Genomic DNA, 25,001 nt, shown 5'->3' with positions numbered 1-25,001 from the left:
TATATATATATATATATATGGAACATAAGTGGAAACTCTCAGGACTTTAAATATAAGATGATTTTAGTAAGAAATTTTGTGGTTAAATAATCAGGCCCATTAGCCAGTTGGAGGAAACCAGAGAACATGGAGAAGTCCTATAAAAATAATTAATATTATAAACTACACACCGGGTACTGGCGAAAACCAAACACTTTTTTTTATAAGCTGCAGTGATGACTGCTGTGCCATATACTTGAAATTGGATTTCAGCAGGTTTCTAAAGTTTTAACATATATATTTATTTTACATGAAAAGTGGTCCATCCAGAACACTGCAGACCTGTATATACATAGATTTCAATGTGCTTGGAAATCTGCAGGAATTTCATAGCTAGGATCTGTGCATTGTAATCCAATGACAATGATCGCCCAAACTATTTCTTGCCCTGCATGTATGTAAAACTATACCATAGATATTATACTGTTACCTCTTTCAGTGGACACATCCCAATGTAATGTACAGAAATTTTAACAATTTTAACAAATGTGTCAATGGAATATAAAGTGAATGCTTAGTATTTTATTTCATTATTGTTATCAGTATAGGTTTCTGTTAGACTGACAAAGAAATGACTGTTGACAGTAATCTGTCCTGATGATTGCGACCTTGGAGTTTTAATCAGGAAAACTAAAGTGACTCCTTTTGTTCGGTCTTGGCCCGAAGCACTTGTTCCATTACGTATCTGTCCACCCGCTGAAGTGCACATGAAAAGGAAATTATATGCTGCATTGTGATCTGGTCACAGCACAAATCTAGTTGATATTCTCGCCTTCATTAGAATTCAGACATTTACTGTGTCACAAGGATGCCATGTCGGGGGTGGCAGAAATATAACCCAGCAATGAGTAATCTTCAGCTGCCAGAACAGTTTACATATCCTAAAGCTGTTTTTTGGATTTCTTCACAATTAATCTTTACAATATGATGTGATCTCCACTGATATAATAATATTAATATCATTGTTAGGAGGTAGATTGCTGCACTATTGTATAAAAACATGTCCCTAAATACCCTACTTCAGATCATGCTACAGCATTTCATTGGGATTTGGTTTAGGACTTTGGCATGGTCATTTTAAAATAGAGAACTTGTGCTCAACAGGATAGTTCAACTAAAAGCTGAACAAATTAATAATCAGAATGCCTATTTGGGTTAAAAGATGTAGAAAAGTCGATTTAAAAGGCAACATAGCAAGAAAAGTAAATATAGCACAAGAAGGGCAACAAAATTGTTGGAACAGAAATATTCTCAAGAAGGCAAAAGTTACAAATTATTTGCAAAAGTTTAAGAAAGGTTATGGAGGTTTTGTTGTGGACTTTAAGAAATCATCTTAATAAAGGGTTCCTTGTACAACAAAGAATGCCTTCTAAAATAAAGTGAAAATACCTACCTTCCCAGTGGCCCCTATCCTGAAAAACCACCACTTTTCAGAAAGATTGTTTCTGGTAAAACAAATTTGATTTGTATATACAGCTTTAGGGCCAGCACAAGCAGCTATTGCTGATACAAGATAAGATAAAAGATCAACAGGTCACATTTTTATAGCCATTTTACTGGCTGTGTAACATGTGCAATGGTCCTCTTCCGATAATCGGTTCACAGCTGATATCGGCCGAGAATCTTGTGTGTGTACAGTGTTCGTCGTTCATCGGCCAAACAATTGTTCTGGCGGATCCACGGGCGACGAACTATCATAATGCAAGTGAAGGGGAGAAAGCACAGCGGGATACCACTCTGTCATTCTCCCCCCTCCCCTCTGGAAGATCCTTTCCAGCGACAATTATTAGGTAACTACTTAGCCTAACAGAAGCAGTGATATAAGCCTATTTTATTATTAATAATAATAATAATAATAATATACTAATAATAATATTATTATTATTAATTATAATAATAATAATAATATTAATTATAATAATAATAATAATATTATTAATAAAAAAAACAGGATTTATTTAGCCACAACATATAATGCAGCATTGTATATTAAATAGGGGTTGCAAATGACAGACAGACACAGACAGTGAGACAGGAGGAGAAGAGGACCCTGTCGAGAAGGGCTTACAATCTAGGAGATGTGGGAAGTATCACACAAAATTTCTGAATATTTCACTCTTGAACCTTTTAAAAAGCCATTTCCTAGAAACTAAATATGTGTTTACAGATTCCAAACCATAAGAAAAACTTTAAATATTTACTATTATACACAAGCCAGCTATGAAATACGGTAGGTAGCAGACACAACAGTGATTGATTTTTAAAAAAAATTTTTTTAGAAAGAGCAGTGTTGGCCATTAAATGCAGGGACAAAATGTCTGGTATAAAGTAGATTAATCAAGATTTTCAAGTGACTCAGATGCCGTCCATTCTTCTCTGTTTATCTTGTATGCCTGTGTTTGGGCCCTACATGACTTTTCTTCCTGCTGACAGACTGATTATGGTTCACAAATTCCAGTGGCACACCTCCAGGATCTAAGATGTCCTAGCTACAGCTCGTCCTATCTGTCCTCCCATGTCCACCGTGCTATCTCACAGTGCATTATCTGGGCTTCATTCCATAGCTAAAACAGGAAGTATTGCCTAAGCAACAAGCCTGGCAAACCACTATGGCAACAGAGTCAATATTATCAAAGACGGCAAAGGTACAATGGCATCTCCATCTTATGTTTAGAAAGCCGAGCGTTCAGTGTGTGCTCAGAAGGCAGACTGAACTCACAGTGACACCAAGCTGTCACTTTCATTCTGAAAAGAGGGTTACATTTTCTTTTCTTAACACACATGAGACAGAATAGTTTTCCCCTTCTAAGACAGATTAAATGCTTGTGAACATGTGAAATATATGTTAAAACAAAACAAAGATTGAAAATGAGCAAATACATGAAAGAACTTTTGGCCTGTTTGCACATGCTTGCTGCATAGCCTTGGTGACGGCAGACTTAATTGCTATATCTATAGTCATTCATACAATAAGATTTTGAAGAAAATTGAGAAAACTTACTCATGACAATGATGATCATAAATTATGAAATCCCTTTTAAAAAATTTTATCGCCTATTAGCAAATCGTTTTGACTCAGTCATTATTTGACGTCAGTTGTGTGTGTCATCTGGTAAAGTGCATTGTCTTTACTTTTAGGAACTGTTGAAACAAAGATCTGTTTTACTGTTTAAATGTTAAAAAAAAATCATCTCTCAATCACTGTATATCTATATTTCTGTTGCAATATACAACATACCGTCTAGATCAGAGGTCAGCAAACTTTTTTGGCTACTAGACCATTTGAAGAGGTTAGGAAGGCACACTAGACCAGACTCTCTTTCGAGTCCCGCCTTGATGGCTCTGGCCCCACAAGAACACCCTTAAAGGGAAAACCCTCTGCTCCGCAATGCATACAGAGGAGAGGGAAAGTCCCCTTACCCCGGCAGCGGAAGTGTTAACGCCGGCCACGGTAAGGGAGCCACAACAAGGAGGCTCAAGAGCCGCGGATTGCTGGCCGGGATTAGGCCAGTTCAACCAGGGGGGGGCCGTTAGGCTGGAACGGACTACTGGCTAGGCCATATCTGGCCTAAAGGCTGAAGTTTGCCGACCTCTGCTCTAGATCATAGTTTCTCAACCAGAGTTCTGTGGAACCCTAGGAGGTTGCCAAGTGATTCCTTGAGCAATGAGTAATTTGTGCCAATGCCAATGACGCCAATGATCCCTTTGGATATCTGTAAGAAAGGTGTTGTTCCCACTGGCCAGCAGCGTAGAAGGCATTCTTCCAAGGAGCACCACATTACCTTACTGTGAGCCGCTGATAATATTGTCAGGAGTTCTCTAATATTATTTCAAGGGTCCCCTGAATGTAAAAAGTTTGAGAAAGCCTTCTGTAGACTGAAGCAATGGCTGTAAGGATTGGTGAGGGGCTCAATAAGCATAGAGAATGGATGCGGAGAAAACAAATTTTGTTTTCTCATTTACTTAAGTCCTGTTCTGGGCCCTGGAGCTTGAAAGGCTTTGTAGAGGTTTGGGTGGGATAAGCCTCCATTGCATGTCCACAATTTACCTGGTAGCCAGACTTCATTGTTAGTTGCAGCTTTGCTCAAGCCGATGTGTTATATGACTGATAATCAATTCTTCCTCTCTAGAACACTAAAAAGTAATATTGCTGCCAGTATCTTGTTGGAAAACTTTGGGGGCACTTTTGTAGTTTTTGTAGAAAGCATTAAAACTGTGTTAGCTTGTTGCCTTAATAAAAGTGTGGGACCAACCTGCTTGGACCTTCCTGGGTGTCCCTGCATCAAGTTTGGATTATACCTAAAATACCAGTTGTTCCCTTGATATATAAATACATATATATTCAATCTTGACCTATATACAAACTATACAATACAATCTGTATTACTATACAATCCTTTAAAACAAAGACGTAGTCAAAATCATCTACTGGATCACTTCTGCAGAATCAGACTAATATCAAGCAAATTATGATTTTTTCCTCAGTCCTGCACCATACAAAGGTTAAGAGGAAAGTGGAACTTACAGAAATTTATTAGCTACCCTTGACATTTTCCAACAAACAGAGACCCTGGTAAGGGACTTTGATCCTCCTTTGAAGAAGAGGAAGGCATGTGCTATAAATCAGGATGTTTATAACCAGGACTCAGTGACAGATACAAAACCTTTTACAATAGTTAGCTGGTGAGCCACCAGATCAGGGCAAACCAACCAGAGTTTACACAAACAGAGCCAACATCTGCAGTTAATGTGTCACATCTAGTTTGTACTGTTGAAGCACATGAGAATATACAACAAGAACCTAAATCGTAAGGCCATGGATCAGATTTAAAAGCCTAACTATACTTTTTGCACCTAGAGAGAGTGGATGTAAAATACTTAAGGGTTAGTATTATAATTAATGTGTGTGTACATGTTGAGGAGATTCACTTACATACAGAAGAAGTACAAATATTAAAAAAAGAAAAGAAAGGGAAACTATGGTAATCTTCCAAATGTTAGCACAAAATGAAAGTTATTCACTCCTACCTCTATCCAAAACATGAACAGAAAGCTTTTCACCCATTATTTAAAAAAAAAAAAAAAACATGTAAACGCTTTTATATTTTTCATTAATTCAGATCTGCAGCCACACAATTAAATTCAAAATTTTAAATAAATGTGTGAGCCATTTTATCTGGCAAATAAAAAAATACATGGGCTTGTAAGGGTTTCTAGGTGAAAACAGGACTGTATAAGACTGACATAGAACAAGACATAACACACATAGAACTGCCTTTCCCATAGTTCAGAAGTTCAGAAAAGATTGTTAAGTTATTATAAAAATAGACAAAAAAAAAAAAAAATAAGATTTTGTAATCTTGAAGAAGCCTTTTGTCATTAAGATTTGTGCCACACTATCAATGATTTGTCTGATTTATTGGAGGTGATATGGTTATCCAATAACTTCATGTGGGTTGAGATGGTGTGTTTATATCATTTTGCAGTGTATGACTAATTGCCCCACCCTGAACTTACCCCACATGATGAAGCAAACTGTATTTCTTTCATTTTTTTTTATGTCTCACTAGTGTATGAAGAGGCAAAGGGTGATTCTCATGGTGTACCCATTCTCTGCTGAGCACATGGGAAGCCTCAGGTAAGTCCCCTCTTCAGCTCTGTGTCCATCCAGTGATGTGTCCCATTGTGGATGCTCTTATTTTTTGGTTATCATTCCTTTAGTTTACAGAGTTTGCTTACCTTACACAATTTTGCCTCTCAATACTTCCTAAAATGTTTTATGAACCAATTACCAGAAATTACATTTCAAAGCTGACCTCCAGCTCTATCTTCAGTCTTGCTCAGTTGTGTAGTTTCCAGTGCTGTACTAAGAAGGTTTAATTCTAGTTTCATTGGACACTGTTCTTCTCAAGTCAGATGTCCTGGACAGAGGAAGTCCGGCATTATCTAGCCTTTGTGTTACTGTCCCTGGTCCACTCTTTACATTACTGGATTCCTTTTTTTTTGGTTCAATCATGGAGGCTCAGCAATACATTGGGATGTCAACAGTGCTACTTATTCAAAACTCCCTTCATAACACCATACCATTTACATTTCAATGCAAAACATAGAGACCTAGTTGTAGTGTCAAAGTGTCCAAAATAAAGTATATATTACAAACAGGTTTCTGTAATGATTTCATTATCAGGCTTATGAGGGGAGAAAAGAAGACAAAATAGGCAGATTAAAGTTCAGTGTTAAGTCACGGTTATTGTAATGTTAATTACTCAGGTGTGGCCCTCTGTAGATATTATACTCAACTAAATTAAGCCTAATGTCTCCTCCAATCTTGGAATTCCTGCCCTAGGGAGTTATTAATCATTGCTGCATTTAGGAAGAACGCTGTACTAAAACGATCACCCTGTTTTGGATGATGCACAGCAGGGTTTGATCCATTCACTAAATTGTGAAGAGAATTTGGATCTCCTTTATTTACTGTATGGAATCAATATATAGTCCTACAGGGAATCGAACAAGCAGTGGGTGATACCACTGTCCCTGGGCAAAAGTCTCATTGTCCAATATGAATGAGGAACAAAAAGTATCTAATGGGTGCAAAAAGTCTGCAAAGCTACAACAAAATGACAGGCACTAATTATTTTTTTCCTCCGTCTCACAATATGACATTTTTCAAAAGTTTTTCTTGAGCTTCTTTGTGCCAGGGAGACTGTAAAACCAAATAAAGATGGAGCCAGTAGATGATAGATGGGAAATACACATTCTGCTTAACATCTCATAAAATGCCTGAGCAGATCTCAGATATAAGTGGTTTTTCTCTAAATCCATAAGGAAATTTCCAGTAGGTGACCCACAGAGCTGGAGTTGTGAGGCCCACATCAGCGTGGATCCATAAAGGTCGGAAAACGCTGTAGTAAACTAGCTGACCTCCTGCCAGTACCAATAAAAATGGGGATAAAAGAAACATGCAAGACATTGACACAAGTAATTTAAGCCGGCTGTTAGAAAGCTGCGAGTGGATTAGACCTAAAAATAAAAGAAATATAAAGAAAAATGTCTTCCAGCCATTCCTCAGGGCTCTGCAACGCAGATGTGATGAAAGTCCTCTAACGTTTTGTCTACAACTTGCAGATTTCCATTTTAATCATTACAACAGATCAGAAAAAAAAATCTAAGGGGCCCAAGTTTAAAAAAAATAAAAAAAATATCAACAAATCGGTTTCCTGTTTGTAGAAAAACAAGGTAAATGGAAGGAAATGATCAGCTGCAATTGCTGACTTGAATATAAAAGTGCATGCTGCACAACTAAATTATCATTAGAGATAACATTAAACACATTTTTTTCTCCAGGAGCTTTGAATTTATAGTCTGTCTTGCCAACTCCAATAACATATGATGAGATTTAAAGTGGATCTAAAGTCCCACTTTTAAAATTTCCCAAATCAGGCAGGTTGTTACTGCAGGTAAGGGACAAGCAATGTCCCTTCTGCAATAATCCATTTTACCTGCCTGATCGTGCTGGTGACCTATCAAAAAGGCTGAGCTGTGCACGTGCAGCTCAGTGGTGGTTACCTGGCAAACTCTGCAATCCCAGCTTCCCTTAAACAAGCCAGGAATGAACTCCTACAAGTTTGTGTAGGAGTTTCATCATCCCATCATGGCCAATCAAGATGACCGGAAATCATAAGGAGGAATAAGAAAAGAAGGAAGATGGTAGCAGCCTGCAATGGGATGGGAATGAGTGAGTTTATCTAGATTAGTTCTCTTTTAAATTTATCCAAACAAGAGATAAACATCTAGTATGAGCTGTATTCATAGTAAATGTCTGTTAATATGTCCTAGTGGACTAGCTGAGATCAACAGTCACATTAAAAACCCTGTGGTCCCCGTGTGCTGTCAAAGGAAAATTAAAGTAAAAACACACATTTTTAAAATATATTTCAGTTGTGGCATATTCCCAAAAGTATTCCTTTTTACTTCAATACATTTAGTGACAATACAATGTTCAGGACCTGTGCAAAAACTTGAAAAGTTGGCAGCCTTAAACATCAATGCAAATTCGATTGGACACTATTATTTGTTAGATTTTCATGGTAAACTCAGACCTAGTAAAATATGGGCAGTTTTTCTTATCCAACCCACAAATGATCATTCCCAATGTATCATGTATGGAGGGTATAAGACTTTTTTATCCTGGCACTGATTTCTGGGTCTAGAAGACCTTTCTTCTTGCATTGTAATATGGTTGGCTATTTGTCCAGTGTTTATTTTTTATGGTAGACTCATGAACACGAATGTTATCATATACTGATGTTCATTTTTGCATGAGGTTATTAAACAAGCTTTTAGCATGGTGGTTGGTTGTTTGCACTTTGAATGGAATCCCTGCAGGACACCAGATAAACCATAGAGTTTGCATGATCCTCCTACATGGGATAACTCATAAAAACAAATACAAGCATTTGAGTCATATAGGAGTAAACAATAAACAAATGATGCATATTATATATGTTTATTGCTATGACAAAGTGTATGAAAACTTCAACAATAAACTTCCCTTATTTGTTCCTTTTTGGCATGTTAAATATACCATTAGCATAGTACATGTTAACCATGTCAGAAATTCAGAGATGTCCTGGGTTCAGTGTATACTTCCTGAGCTGTCTCAAGGAGAGCCCTCCCAGAAATCTTGGGACAGAATGATTAGTCTTTTTGTAGTGCAAATGGAGTGCCACTATAGAAAATATAAGCCACAGGCATTTCTATTAGATAACCGGTTTCTTTTCTACTTGGGGGATCTTTAGATATAAAGCTTTGGGGCAAGTGCAATAATTTCAGTAACTTGCTGCATGTGTTTTTTATTTTGCTCAAACACTTTTAATACCAGATAACATTTATTTTAACGTTTATTCCACCCAACTATTGGGTACAGTCTACACTGGGCCTAATTTAGGAGAGGCAAAGTACAGAATGTGGTACGCAAAAAGTTTTTGACCAACCTTTCTCTACCCTTTTAACATTGAAGAACACTTTAAAATTACTTCAAGGTTTTCAGGGAACCCCTGTTATAATTGCTATATCCAGAGCTCACAGGACATTAGCATGGTGGTCAGTGGGAAGAATATCACTCTTACACATAGCCAAAAAGACTATTGGAATCACCAAAATGTTCCAAGAGGCACTAATTGCTCACTGCTCACGGGAACCTACCCCTATCAAACTCTGGAAGAACCCGTGGGTTCCCCAGAGCCCTTGTTGAGAAACACTGGTCTTGAGAGTAGAACTAATCTATCAGGACAGAATATGTTGTTTCATAAAGCATGCAATCAACAGGATTGTTTTATCCTTGGCAGTATAGTACAGACACAACTTTATACTACTAACATTTTAGAAGCTGTGTTTCCAGTCTTTGTTTTTTATTATTCTACTAGCTATGTGGTGGCTTGATCAAATAAGAACCTTTACAGACAGACTGGCTGGCTGAGGAGTAAAGCCAACAGACGCAACCACCACGACAGACCAGAGGCCAGATATGCGATCCTACAAACAATAATATAATATTCAAAGCTAAATAGGAAAAGCTAATTTCCTTTTTCCAAAATACTTTACATACAACCTGACACCTTACAACAGAGAACAAGAAGAAAATCTCAAAAATACAAGTTTTCCTTCCAAATCCATAGATTTTACATTGGCAAAAGGAAACCAGAACATGGTTAAATGCATAATATAGTAATAGCTCCGCATACATACTTTTCTAGTATGTGAGAAACAATGCACATTCTCTGTAGTGTAGCAGAAAAGCAGAAATCTTCCTCGGCTGAGAAAAGTTCTATAGCCCTCAATAAAGAAACAATTTACAGGTATAAAGGCAGCACCGAACACATGCAAGTATTTACAAATGCAAGCACATGAACACATACGCATAAAACTTCTGGCAAGATTAACAACTACTAGACTTATTCACAATATATCAGATACTTTTATTAGTATATTTAGCAAACCAAAAAAGGACCAAATAGGAAAATATTATTGTACAGGGGTTTACATTTCCATTATGCAGGAGGTTGTACCTTTAACCATTACAAACATTTTACATTTTGTGGGTTCTTATAACCTTGAGCAGCAACAAAACCTGTCAATACCCTGAAGCCTCAAGACTGGCTTATACAGGGACCAAAAATGCTGCAGGTTACTAAATCCTGCCGTATGTAATACACAGGCAAAGCAAGTGACTAATTAACCAGGAGCTGCACACATAACCCTGGGAAAAGGCTTTGATGTCAGTAACATTGGCATCACTAATGTGACTAGTGAGCCTGAAGCTTGAAAAAAAAAACTGACTGAACATTAATTGGCAGAAGCAATGAAGAACTGGGCTGAGCATCACACAAGCCACAAACAGTTGAGACGTTCTTAACATTAAACAAAGAAAGTTTTGTTTAGGTTCCATATTTTCCTTCAGTGTCTTTCTGAGGGTTACGAGGGCTAAGGGAAAGGATGTGAATTTCATTCATAAAGAAGATCTCTTTCCTATTGTCAGCTAACACTGCTACAATATCACCACCAAAGAGCCATATTTCTGACTCCTTAAAATCGTCACCAAAAATTCAGTTAGTTGTCTCTTAAGGCTCACTTCCTGTTACATCTCTAGGATAGGAAATAAAGGGAAATGTCCCCAATAGTACACAAACCGTGAGAAACCAACCCCCAAAAAATTTGTGTATACGTTGCCGTTTAGGGCAAGTCACATAAGGACCTTGTGATATAGTTAACTGCCTGGACTTTGGCTATTTAAAAATTGAGGAATGCAGAATCCCTACCATTACCAAGCATGCAGAACTGAGAACATTTTGACAAGCCTTCACATATTCTGTAAGACATAAGCCAGTAAACCCAAGAAACCCAGAAAACCCAAGCCACCATAATAAAAGGTGTAGGCCTCCACCCTATTTGACACTAGCTAATGAATGCACTGCACTAACAAAATGAGGCTTCATGCATCATGCAGGTAGGGCGCCCAAAAAGAGATCACATGGGTCAAGGTATAAACCATGGGAAAGGCCATATGTAGTACAGGAAAAATAAGGTCATTATATAAAATGTTTCCCTTAATGAATATATTACAAAATGATACAAGCTGCATCACAATGAAGATTGAAAGATGATTAAATATACTGAAAAAATGACACACCCTTGTGTAGGAAATGTGCACAAATGTTTTCCGTGTTTTAACAGGCTGCAACCAATCTGGCCATTATCCTAAAAAACTATGAATAAAATAAGAGTGGTGGAAATCCCAGGGAAAAGGAATACCACATGAAAGACTGGGTGGCTAAATTCATGCTGTCAAACGGATACAGAGACTTTGCTGGTTATATTATTAGCAGCTCTGTATGTACATATTCCTGGCCTCCAGACACGTTCCCTTTATCTCACTGGGTGGGCTACATGACAAGACGAGCTCTCGAAAACATCGACAAACCTAGCTACAAAATTTGAAGATGTTTGTTTTAAAGGGGTTTACATTTCAACAAAGTGGTCTACAGTGGATCCATTAAACTCGTCTTCCAGTGCCTGCAGTTACGGTTTCATTTATACAGCAAGGAGTTAGACCTAGAACATACAATCATGACCGTTACTTGCAGTTATCTGAAGTTTACTGTTCATTTCTTATCTTTTTTGTTTTGGTTTCAAGCAGTATTTAAAAAAGGCTTCTTAATAATGAAACTGCAATGTAATTCATGTTGAACTCCAACCAAAGAGTCAATATTATAGTGGAACTAATTTCCCACTTTCATTATTTGCTATTTAGACAGCAATGTCCCTTCTGCAATAACTGCTCATACCTGCATGTTTGCAGCCCAGATGTTAAATTTTGCTGAGCTGCACAAGAGGTGATTCTGACATCCCTTGCGCATGCCAGGAATGAACTCCAGCACGGTAGTTATGCTATCCTGGTACAGCCAATCAAGTAAGTTTTGTGAAGTTCAAAAGAAAGATGGTGGCACCCTGTGATGGAACAGGGATAGATAGGCGAGTGGTGGAGGTTCAGTTCCGCTTTAACACTTTGTATTGTATTGTAAATATGTTATGAATATGAATTACAACAGGCGCAGGTTCATATTGTTACTGTTCTTTTGCCAAATTATTTGAAAAACTGCACATCATAACATTTTGTGTATGTTATTTATCCTTAAAAATGTCCCTTGTGCTAAAATCCCTAGGACCATGAAGGGCACCACCATCTTGAATATAATGACAGAAGTTCAGATGCTGTAATGACATTGATTTCCCATCGTTCCTCCCCTGGGGAACTACATTAAAGGTTGTAGGAAGATGAGAAAAGGGGTGGTAAAGTGTAGCCAGCACAATAATAAAGAATAATTTGTCACTCTCAGCAAAATGACACTATTACATACAAGGAGAAAAAAACCCTCCCTTGTCAGTTCTCACAAAGTTCAATTGGTCTACCAGAGCCTCGGCTATTACCTGGTCTTCCATGGTATAGAGGAGAATTTCAACTCCTCCCCTGATGAAATTCTTGGACCATATTAAACACTCACTAAACTTAAACAGTGTCATATGAGGAAGACATTATTGCTTTAAAAGCTCAGACATCATAAAAAAATGTTTTTGTTTTTTTTTAAATTTGGTTCTTTGGAACTCACAGAACTGATGAGTATTGGAAGAATGGATATTTGGGAGTTTGTGGGAGATTCTGTCTTTTTGTTCTTCAAAAGAAACTAGAGGTGGCACATTTTGGGGAGTGGGTACTAAAAAAAAAGATAACTTGAAAACCTGCTTCCTGTAGGATAAAGGTACTGATGTCTCTTGCCTCACTTCTTATCTATTTGAACACACATTCCAGATCTCTTTTAAAATAGTGATACTGTCTACCACACTCCCCTCACTGTGGCTCTCCGCATGGCTCAATGCTGGGACCTATATTCTTCTCTCTTTACATACCTAACCTTAACCATACCAAACTCACTTCAACTTTCAACCTACAATACCATGTCCTGGATAAAATTTAATGCGGCTCATCAGCCAATCCCTAGTGAATTTAAATGTAAAAAAACTGAACTAGTCATACCCCCATCCCCACATTCATGCTGAAATTTTACTATGAATACCAGTCATTTCACCAACCCCACAGGTACGCTGTCTGGGAATTGAGTACCCTCTATGACATGAAATGCCACTAACACCAAGGATAATAATACTAATTTTCCATATTTTAAAGTCTAGTACTTTTATTTAAAATAATTATGATTTTGACACAATGGTTCTTGATCAGGTACTTGCTGTTATAGGGTGACAATGACTTTTTCTTATTTGTGCTCCTATATAGTCACCCTGTCTACCAATGAAGACCACAAGCAGATGTGCAAACAGACATGGCACAGGGATGATCAACTTTTATTTTCTTCAGAAAAACAAAAATTATCATGACATACCACCAGAGGAAATAGATGAAATAGAGAAATTGTTAAAGTTACTTGGTGACTGTGTCATTCAGAGTTTTATGTCCACTTTAAAGTGAAACTAAAGTAGTATACCTGAAATCAGACAGATGTTGTCCCTTCTGCAATAACACATACCTACCTGCCTGATCACTGTCCCCTTTTAAAATCGCTAAGCTACATACACACATGCAAAGGCAAAGTTGCTTTATGCAGCCACTCTCGGAATATCCAAAGTCACTTTAACTTACAAATGATGTCAGGAAGCCCAGACAAGAGCATTTATGACTTGAGGTCAAAAGGACCGAATGTAAGAAAACCAATTGATAATGATTTATTGCCTTACTGCAGCAGGGGAAAACAATAAAGGGAATGCTAAGCAGAAAATTTACAACACAATATCTGAGATATGCAAGTTATGTAGAAGTGGGAGTCATGATTGCGTTCTCTACCAGCCCTGAAAACATGACCTTAAAAAAAAATAAGAAATCTTTTACAGTTACAAAAAGCAGACCTACAATAGGGTCCTGCCATCCCTCAATAAAATAAAAAATGAGAAATGGCAAAAAAAAATACAAATTCCTAATCTACAATCTTACACAAAATAGATCTGTCAACCTAAGTACTCCTCTGCTGTATTTGTGCTGACAGGGTTACCTCCAGCATGCGTCATAGGGAGTAAGCAACTTCCCACCAGTTCTGGTTACGCACCTACTCGTGGCATTCATTCTGACCTGCACTGATGTAATGAAGTGCCCACAACCCTAACTTTTCTGCTGCTTCTGCTATAACACAAAGCACCAACAGAAGACATATATCATGATCTGACACCGGGCATGTGAAATTAATTTTGTAAAGACAATAAGAAATATAAAAATACAGCAGAGTTAGCTTTTCTACTAAATCCTACTGTAGCACATTTCATCTTACTCATGTTGTCACGTTCTGCAGAATTATTATTAAAATTGACCGACAGGGGTTATTAATAGATAGCAGAAACCTACAATGATATATAATTGTGTGTGTATGTGACTGATGAAGGTGCATCTTAAATTCCCTAAATATAAAACAATGATTCTAATCAGTTAGTATAGAATACTGCTTTTGTAAGAAGGGTTATTAAACCATCCTGCTATCAACTTCCTAAAGATATCCCCTTTTACAGTGCCCTATGCTCTTCAAGTCACTTATGAAATCCCCATTTAAAATTTTAAAATTCCCCATTTAAAATTTAAAATTGGCCTCTTAGGGACCAAGAGCTTAACTTTGGAAGGTGAAAGCCACTTTACCTTTGTGTTACTCAACTCAAAAGCCTAGATTTTTGAGGGGGCTTCAATAGTACATGAGCTGCATGTAAGAACACGCATCTTATGGTGTCTGCTACAAATTCTGGCACTCATTTCAGTAGTTTTGTATATTTTATAGAACATACCTGCTTTAAATGAAGCTGTAAAAGACCCTTCAATTGTTACAGCCTCCCGCATGCTTAAAAGACCACCGATGTCACACAGGAAAAAAAAAAAAAAAAAACATGAAAACATTTCCAAACTAACCTTGATTCTTGCTGGCTTTGCTGCCCTCCCGACTCTTCTTTAAAACAGCCTTTAACATCTTCTCTTAGACCTGCAATTACAGTATAATACTGATAAGAAACACAAATCATGAGTATCAGTCATATCATGTGTGGCCAAGCTCATCAAGTCTGGAGAGCCTTTGACCAATGCTAGTTAGAAGTTACTGATAACTAGTTGGTGGCCGCCTGATATACAGAGATATTACTGGAAGACTTAATAAGATAATAATATTTAAAAATAAATACATACATACATAACTCTCCTGTTGCTTGCACCTCCAAACATTAACCCAGTGCAGAGAAATCTGGACTCTAAAAACTGACAAGGGAGTGTCAATTTTCTATGTCCCCATTGTAGCAAATGGTCCTCCCTGCTGAGAATACTGTAGTAAAGAAGGGTGGATAGGAAGGAACACCGTAGAAGATCAGGTAATTGACACTCCCAGAAATCTTTAGATGAAACTTAACCTGGGGATTTCTCAGATGCAGTGCCCAACTTTGAAAAACAACAGGGGAGCTACAGAGGCAGTGAAAGAATACATATTGGATATAAACTTTTGGTGAAAACTAAATGTCTTAAATATTAGTTAATTTCTACAAAAAAAAAAATGTGAAATTTACATATGCATCTAGTTACCAGTTTTGACTTAACAAAATGCCCTGAAATAGGTTTACGTGTAACTAGATCAAGGTAAAAAAAATAGCTTTATAGCTTATAAAAATGAGAATGTTTAAATCTGGAATTCTATTTTATGCCAACATATTGGCTTATGAAAAAATTATGGAAATGAATGCACTTTAAATGCTACACAGGTATGACAAGAATTCTATAAAGGTAAAAGAAAGATGCTACAAACAAAAGCAATCAACCAACAATTGCAATACTACAACAATAACAGATACAGCAGTATAACAATACCAGGTATACCAGTATACCAATACCAGGTTTATGCATTAAATAATGTACAACATGGTGATGAATAGATTTGCCCTTGATAAACATAACATGAAAAATGTTTTTCCCCTGGCTTTTCATTTTCCTTGACTAAAGAGATTGCTGGTACATTAATTAAAACAAGCATACAAACTATACATTCTCTGCATACCACTTATAATCAGTTTGGAGTTTGGAGCTCAACCTGATCACTTACTTTGAAGCTTTGTACAAAAAAAATGTTGGCACTCAACCAAAGTTATAAAGCAACAAAGACATTTATCAAAACCATATGGGTATGAAAACAGATCTGGGTCATTTTATTTTACATTTTCTTTGACTGCTAAATGTGTTCATTATTTATAAAAAGTGGAGTATTCCTGCAAAAACCACATGATTGAAATGGGAATTACAATTTAAATAATGTACAAATGTGCTTTTTTTTTTTTTTGTACGTTTAAAACACCTTACAAATCACAACGTTACTGCATATTCCCCATGCCATAAGCACTAATACCGACCATACATAAAATAATCTTATCTTTCAATGTAACATTTTGTAAAAGCATAGGACTGTTTTAAGAATAAAAAACATTTCTATTTGCTAGATTTTCAGTTCCATAATAAGCTTACATTTTTCACCCCTGAACTGTCATTTTCATTAACTCCGGTCATTAATTCTGGTCATCTGAAAACTTAATTCAAGGTAAAGGATTATGTGGTATGGTTGGGGAAGAGGTAAAGTAATTTCCCAACCAAACCCACTCACGCCCCCACAACAATACCAGACACATATGCTGCCCATTGGTGTGATGACTAGAACAACAGTTTGTATTGAAACATTTGTAACTGTTTGTGGTAGGCTAAGATGGTAGGTATAGTCACTTTCACAATTCAATCTAATTATCACCTAATAAAAACCTAACTTTCAAAATGAATTCTGAATAGCCAACCTAACACATTGCCTTTACACAATTAACCCACACTATATATGTGCCACCATCAGCATCCAGTCCTCTACCAGGCGTTGGAACTTCAGGAATTTTGATTGGCCTGGCTGGCATTACATAACTCCTGCGCATGCATACACGGCATATCCTAGCATCCTAAGCATGCGAATCTCACTGCTCTATGAAGAACAACTGTCAACAGACAGGTTGTTTCATTGTAGAAGTCACATCACCTGTCATTATCCTGCCTGCTCTTTTTGTATGCGGATCTGTAGTTTCACTTTAACATTGTTTTATACTGAGCACCCCCACCTTTTCTAAAGTGGTAAAGAATAAACCACAAAACACATTGAAAAATCCACATTGATGCCGCACCATTTACTGTCAATATATCACACTTTTGTAAAAACGTAATAAATTCCACATGGTAATAAAGTAACATAAAGTACAAGTTGGAATTAACCATTAACCAACTCATGGACTAATCAAAGCTGCAGAGGTCGCTAAAACATAATTGTTTACTGTAACATTTGAACTTTAGAAATTGGAATTGCATATTAAAATATGTAATAAGTAATTTCTGCATAAACCAGGAAAGCCCCATTCCCCCCACTTTACTTTTTTATTATTTATTTGAATACTATACACTGTCTTTTACTTCTGGCATTACTTTGGTGTTTCCTTATCCTTAAAGAATATCTATAGCAAATAATAAAAAGGTAATAAATGGCAGCTTTGCATTCCTTAGTGGGGGTTACATTCATTTTCTATTTTCAGAATCAGAAAATTTTCTGCAACTATAGAAAAATTGCTTGTTGATCCAGAGCATAATGCAGTGTTCTTATAACTAACATTGCACTAAACTGAAATCTTAAACATTGTTATTTGCTTTTTCCAAATTCTCTGCTGTGAACTACAGAACTTACACTTCAAGAAAGTGAAGAGAGGGGTAGGTGAATGGCCTGAAGTAAAAGTGCTGCTCCCCCACAGATTTATTACTATGAGCACTGTCACTTGAGACAAAAAATGTGGTTATTGTCAGGTGAAAAGAGCTGCCACCACATCTAAATTATGGTAAACTGGAATATTACAATTTAGCTTTAAGGGAGGAAAACATTTTTGCCAGAAAAACAGCTTCCCAGGTCACTACCGTGCCATTTAATATCAGGAAAGCAGGTGCCTGGCTTAGATTACATAGGGCCCCACTTTTTCAAACTGATAAGTCATCAAGGAACACCTGTTTCACATTAGCTAGACGCAGCAACAAGGAAATTAATCCAAGCTTGGCATGGCAAACTGACCCATGTGCAGCTGGCAGTGAATGTGTGAAATACCTGAAGCCTGGGAGAAATTCAATGAGGTTCAGTCTAGTGAATTGTGGCCAAAATTGGAGGTACATTGGCTATTCACCCAGCCTTTCAACATATCTAACTACTGTTCTTTGAACCAGACTGGTTTTGCCAAAAGGCTTTGAATTACACACAAGCATAGTTGGCGATGTCTGCAACCCCCCCACCCCCAGGATACAGTGGTGGGGAAAAGGACCCCTTTCAGCACAACAACTTTCCAACCCAACCAAACAGTCCAAACCAATTCAGTTTAACGAATGGCAAATGGCATGGCTTGCACATATGGTTATATGTTCAAAATGAAAAGTTCAATCAACATCTGACTACATTCCAGACTTCCAGATTTCCTTTTCTCCCAAACCTAATTTTAATTATTCTTAATGCAATGCCATGCTTAGATTCAGAAGACTATTTCTTGAGCCTGTGTCTTTTCTGTAATTCTACAAGAACATGGACTGACACAATGCCCTGCAGCATATACATCTGGCCACAACACAATGAGGTATCTGAGCTCATCTTCTGTCATCTGCTTCCACAAGTCCATAATTATATGACGTCTCTACCTCCTCCTCCCAGTGATCTGGATGTATACAGACAATGTATGTGTGGGGATGATAGAAATATAGTGAATACATCAGTCAATGACTTCAAGAAAAGCACAGTGATATTAATTTAAAATTTTATGTCAGCAGTGTCTGTCTTCACACCTCATCTTCCAGTTCCCATATCATGTAAATCCTTTCAGGTAGGAAATAAGTCTGGTTCTCAACAGATGTCCATATTTTTAGTGTTGGAGAATAAGGTTTTAAAAGGAAGAAGACAGACCAAACCTAAAATAAAGAGTTCCTGTGGGAGTTTAATAATGTTTTGTGCACCGACTAGCTTGAAAACCACAACTTCACTAGACCAAGAGAAACAGAAATACTTAAATGGCGACAAGCTGCAAAAAAAAAAAAAAAAAAATAATTAAAAACTCCAAGATTGCAGCAGTTGTGCAGAACTGGGAGTTCTAGAAACGCAAAAGTTGTGGTGCAAGCAGAGACGGGGGATGTCATGGTGGGACCAGGAGCAGGAACAACGCCATGGCAAAACCAAAGAGTGAGGACAATTCAATTGAAAAACAATGGAGTTACATACTGCTAAAAAGACCCAGCTGCCAATCAGCCCTGCCTCACTCCTAAAACTGCAGTAAAAATTCACTTTAAATATTTGTGGTATGCACCTGGATACAAGAGAAGACAGAAGGCAAAGGAACAGTGGGATTTTATGCAGCCAGTAAGTACACTATCATATGAACAGGTAGACTTCTGTCTTGGTAAGAAATGTTCCTTTAACTTACTGGCGGGAGACTTGGCAGCAATCTTTCACAAGCTATAATTAAGGATGGCGGGAGAACGAACAGTAATTACAAGAATTCCAGAGGTCCAGCCTGGAGAGAATCAGCACAAGATAACTCACAATCATCCGTAACGGCCTCCCGTATCCTGACCCATGTTGTGTAACTATGCATCTGCTTGGTAACTTAGTAAAACTATAATTCTAGAGGGAACACACACCAGCGTAAATTCTAATTAGGACTCCAGGAGCCACTGTTGTTTTGGTTTCAGAGAACCCACACAAAGAAACTACAATAATATAATTTTACTGTCAAATTTTCTGGATTTTTCATGGTCTCAGCAGGACTCCTGGAAAAGCATACATAGTATTATACGTAATTATATTCTTCCTGACCAGTTAAAAAAAATTGGTGAATGTATAGCAAACAGAAAAGGTCACATACTGTGGATGGCTATAAACTGCTCAGGACATTATTAGATCAAGCCTTTCACCTGGATATATAAGTACAACAGCAATATAAAATGACAAATATAGTTAGGAAACCTTGAGGACAAAGTGACTTATTTGAATCTTCTGTTGTAGCAAGCTACCATTTAGTGGTCAAAGCTTATTTAGGAAGAATATTGCTGGCAATAAAGTCTATTGTGTATGTGTAGCTTAGTGTACAATATTGGGTATCCCAGCATGCCTCCAACTGCCAAGTATTGATAAACTTCCATGCACAGTAATTTAATTTTGGCCTGGCCGGTAAAAACAGCCTAAGACCTGAAACTAAGGACCTGAAAAGGACTGAGTGAAGAAGGCAGCACCAACCATGTAGCTGGACAGTCTTTAGCTCAAACTTCTCCTTTCTTACTTCCATTAACATGCCCTTCCAACTATGTTTTGTACTTGTCAATATAAGCACTCATTTAGATTAGAAGAAGTAAACAGAATATTGGCTTATAGATGAACTCCACCAAGTTAGTGCAATGCTGCATTCATTATTTTAATTAAATAAATATACAATTATGTGCGCCTACACAATAGTATTAGGGCAGATTCAACCTGCAGCAAGCCATCCCACAAGGCTCTTGTTGGCTGGAACCTTGCCAGTGGCTCGGCTACTCACACTGCAATGCTGGTTGAACCAGGGTTTAGAGATTCCACAGTGGACGGAATTGAGCAGTACTAAACGGGCTTACTAACGCCTCTCTCTGCCCTCCCATCGCAATCATTCTTCATTCTTTATTGGGCTTCCCAGGTATACACAATCATTTTTAAATATATTTGTATGATAAAAGAGTTTTACAAAAAAAACCTGGTAAATATAAGGGCACATTTTCTGGACTGTATAAAACACGTTATGATAGACTTATTCCTTAGATCAAACCGTTTTAAAGAGACAGAATCACAAAGGAGCCTAGCCATAAATTAAATCCTGATGTCGTTTCTGCTGTGGTATGTTTTGCTAATAAAAATAACTCGCTGTTTAGACAATGAAATATAAAATCTAGATTTTTTTAATCTTAAAAAAAAAAAAAAAGTACAAGTCCTTTCCAAGACCAGCAAGGATGGCCTAAAGCTCTAAACATGTAATCTCAATATCCTGTTTCCGATCTGCAAGTCATCAAAACGTACATAGAAAGCACAAATCTTTCAAAAAGAAGGTTAAAAACAGCTAAGAAAGACAAGGAAAAGAAATAAACTGTATTAAAGGCACTGATGTAACTTTTTTTTAGAAAAAAGCAACACTAAACTGATATCATGACAGTTTAATGGTTATTTTCTTTTTATCTAGATTTGTTTTAAAGAGGACCTGAACTGTGAAAGATGTGTCACCATGCTTTGTTTTGCACTATGTCCATGAGTAGGAGTGGCCACCTTGTTCATGGAAGATGACTTTGATCTGTACGATTGTTCCACAAATCCTAAAGTAATGAAGACTCAAAGTTGTACTCAAGTCTTAACTTCGCCTATGCACAGTTTTAGAGGCTCCTCTCCTGCACTGAAGCTTATTCTGATATCACTGCACAAAGTACACTTTTACCTCCAAGCACAAGAAGATGTAGATACAAGATGCAGCAAGTAAGATAGAACCTTCATCGTTTCCTGGCTGATGGACATCCAGAACTATCCAGCCCTTTCCTTCCCAATCTTTCTACCTTGTGTTCATTCCATTTCTACAATGGATTTCTTTCTCGCCATAGATTTCAGTCATAGATTCTCAGCATCCTATTTGGGTGACACCTAGGGTAATGTGTGAAGCAGGGTGCTCTAATGTTTTCAGAAAGATATGTACAACACCTTGCTAGCCACATCCACCAGATCTCCTTGCATTGCACAGCAGCAGCACAAAAACAGTTTATATGTCACAGAGTCTAATACTGTACTGATATGTAATATTATAATATATTATATGTAATATAATATAATATGTAATATTATATTAGAATGTTGATTAGGGGAAAAAAAGGAACCAAGAAAGGCGACATATTAGGAGATTACATCAGCTAATCAATGAGTATGATTGGTGGCTCAACAAGAATAAACTATGCATTTTCTCATTGAAGGTTTCCTATAAAATGTTTGCTACATTCCAGTGATGGTTAATACAACCTACAGCTGTAAGTGTTCAGAAAGTAATATCAGAATGATCAGACATCCCTGAAATGTACGTTGTAAAGTAAGGAAGTGTTGGGAGGAAGTCAGGACAAAAATATAAAATAAGCAATGTCATCCCATGTGTAAATATATTACTTTTATAGTGAAACACTGAATTCCTTTTCCACTGAGTTGTTCAAGTACGTGTGAAAAATGTATAATATACTACTGAATACTGTAGCTTTTTACTTCCAAAAACTTGATCTTATCTGGATAGGACATTGATATCACACGACTACACAAATGTGTTATTACTAATCAAGGCAGCTGCACTGAAAATTTGCTCAATCGAGGCACTTGATTTTTTGGGTTTACAGACAGATTGTGAAGATTAAGTTTTGTTGAGCAAGGTACAGAATCTTACAACTGCTGAATAAGGCTGATATAAAGTTACACCCATCTGATATAGATGTTTTTACAGCTTTACACCCTTTCTTGGACTGGTAGAAGATCATAAATTAGCTATTTGCTTTCTGAAGAACCATGTATTCTTCACATTGGAAATGCAGTAAATATCTCTCCAATGAAGGAGACATTTTGACTAAATGGGAGTAAAGGATGGTTCCTTAGCCGAGATGGCCAAATCTTATTGACTGTATAGGAAGGATTGCAATGAAGAATACGCGCTTGAGGACGAGTTATTTAATTGCAGCAAGGTACACCTCAAGTGAATCTAGCCTTCAAGTGTACTGAAGGCTAGATTCTTTTCCACTCTACCTTTAGGAAACTGTAGTAGAAATGTGATTTGCTTAGCAGTCCTGTTACTGCTTGCTCAGTATTGAGAGGCCTTAACATATACAGCTCTCATACGGTAACTACGGTACGGTATCTAGCACTTTGTAGGCAAACCTTTATATTTAATATTTTTCCACATTTAAGAACTTGTGTCAGAAGATCCTTCCAAAGCAACATTGGGTTTTCCATCCTCATTTGTTGGAGGCTATCAGAGATATCAGGATTATTCTTCATTTTTCTAAATGGCCTTTCCTGAGCATTTATCCCAAGAGAGTAGTCTAAGGGAAAGGAATGCCGCTGCATGAAATCCCATTTGTGGTCTGGGGCATCTAGCCCTACTAAGATACCCCAAGGCTACCTACACACGTGCAATAACTATTGTTGGAAACGAACGAATAACGACTGATTGGTAATTATTAACAAAAAAAAGTGAAGGACTGGTTAACTAGGACAATGAACAAGGAATGTCGCTGGAAACGAACGACTGTCCCAGTGGATCTGATTGGGGGACGATCGTTCGATATCTATTGTGTGTATGGTCGTTCAGTGATCCTGCATGTTTCTGCAGTACACTTTCTCTGATACATGTCACTTCCTGCATCCTTCAAACGATTGTATCTAGTGTGTGTACATTATTGGATTATATTTCAACAATCGTCAAGTTACAGTGTGTACAGAATCGTGTATTTTATGATCGTTCAAAATAATCGTGAATAATCATTGATTGGTTGTTAATCGTTCGTTTTCTAATGATAATTATTGCGTGTACGTAGCCTAAGTGAAGAGAAGAATTTCTCAATTTTTTGCATCCTGTATTGTAGCAAATAAACCTACCTCTAGTGGAGGGGAGCCTTTGACTGTGCAGCTGACCCACAGAGTTGTGTGGGGTCACAACCACTGCAAAAGTTTAGGTAAGTGTCTTACTTAATAGTGGAAAATCAATAGATTATCGTCTGACTGTACAGCGGCTTTTAAGGCTAGGGTTTGTTTTCTAACCTTATTCAAGCTAATTGACTTACACCAAAATGTAGTATAAATAAATGGATGTGTATGACTCTAGCAGTATCATTAAAGGTTTCCATGAGAAAATAAAATGATAATGGTCTATTGTAGTCAGAAAAACTATATATACACATTATACATTACATTACATAAAATAAACAGGTTAGAGAGACAATACGACTCATGTGATTTCAAACAAAACCACAATCTGCATTATTGCAGCGGATCCAAAGCAACTTCTCATTTAATATTGCAGGTCACCATCCCATAGTGCTGTTTCCTTCCTGTCCCACACTTTGTCAGAGCAGAATCTACTGTAATAATCATTCATTCCTCTCTTATCTTGGATAAAAATACATCCAGGCCACAAAACACCCCTACACTACGATAATAAGGGGCCTGGATTATGCTGCAAACACAGTCAGGAGGCACGTACAACATTCTGTATCTGCAAGATCTTTATGTATTTTAACAGACAAAAACCTCAACTATGAAGACCACAGGAAACTGGTGTCACCTTCTACAGGGCAAATTTCCAATCTAAGAGAAAAAAATACAATAGGAATTTAGTTGTTGACTTTGCCTAGTTTTATTACATGCCAAAAAATGTGCAGTCTGCAATAAGTAAAGAAATAATGGAGATAAAGGCTGTGTCTGTAGTAATACAATAAGGGCTAACAAAAGAAAAAAGACAAGCACAATTTAGCCAGTATTTATATATATATATATATATATATATATATATATATATATATATATATATATACACACACACACCCTGTTCCCCTTATGATAAGGCACTGTCTTATATTTTTTGAAATGACAAAATATGCCGTAGGTCTTATTTTCAGGGGGATGTCTTATTTTTCCATGAAGAAGACTACAGTACACATTTATTGTTGAAAATCACTCATGCGCCATTGATTGTCCCCTTCTGATCACTCATGTGCCATTGATTGTCCCCTTTCTGATCAC

The 25,001-nt window shown here is 37.1% G+C and overlaps 1 protein-coding gene across 1 annotated transcript in view; it reads right to left on the bottom strand.

Annotated features, from left to right (window-relative positions):
- The window catches only part of TANC1 (tetratricopeptide repeat, ankyrin repeat and coiled-coil containing 1), a gene marked incomplete at its 5' end in the record, with an annotated part of 151,361 nt that overhangs the window by 91,176 nt on the left and 35,184 nt on the right, over positions 1-25,001 (bottom strand). Inside the window, 1 exon segment of the mRNA XM_072418196.1 lies at positions 15,056-15,125. Coding sequence (XP_072274297.1) covers positions 15,056-15,113 — 58 coding nt within the window.

The sequence above is a fragment of the Pyxicephalus adspersus genome, chromosome 7, assembly GCF_032062135.1.
Source record: "Pyxicephalus adspersus chromosome 7, UCB_Pads_2.0, whole genome shotgun sequence".
Taxonomy (NCBI): domain Eukaryota; kingdom Metazoa; phylum Chordata; class Amphibia; order Anura; family Pyxicephalidae; genus Pyxicephalus; species Pyxicephalus adspersus.
Note: the sequence above shows the minus strand (reverse complement) of the source record. Positions and strands in the feature narration are given on the sequence as shown.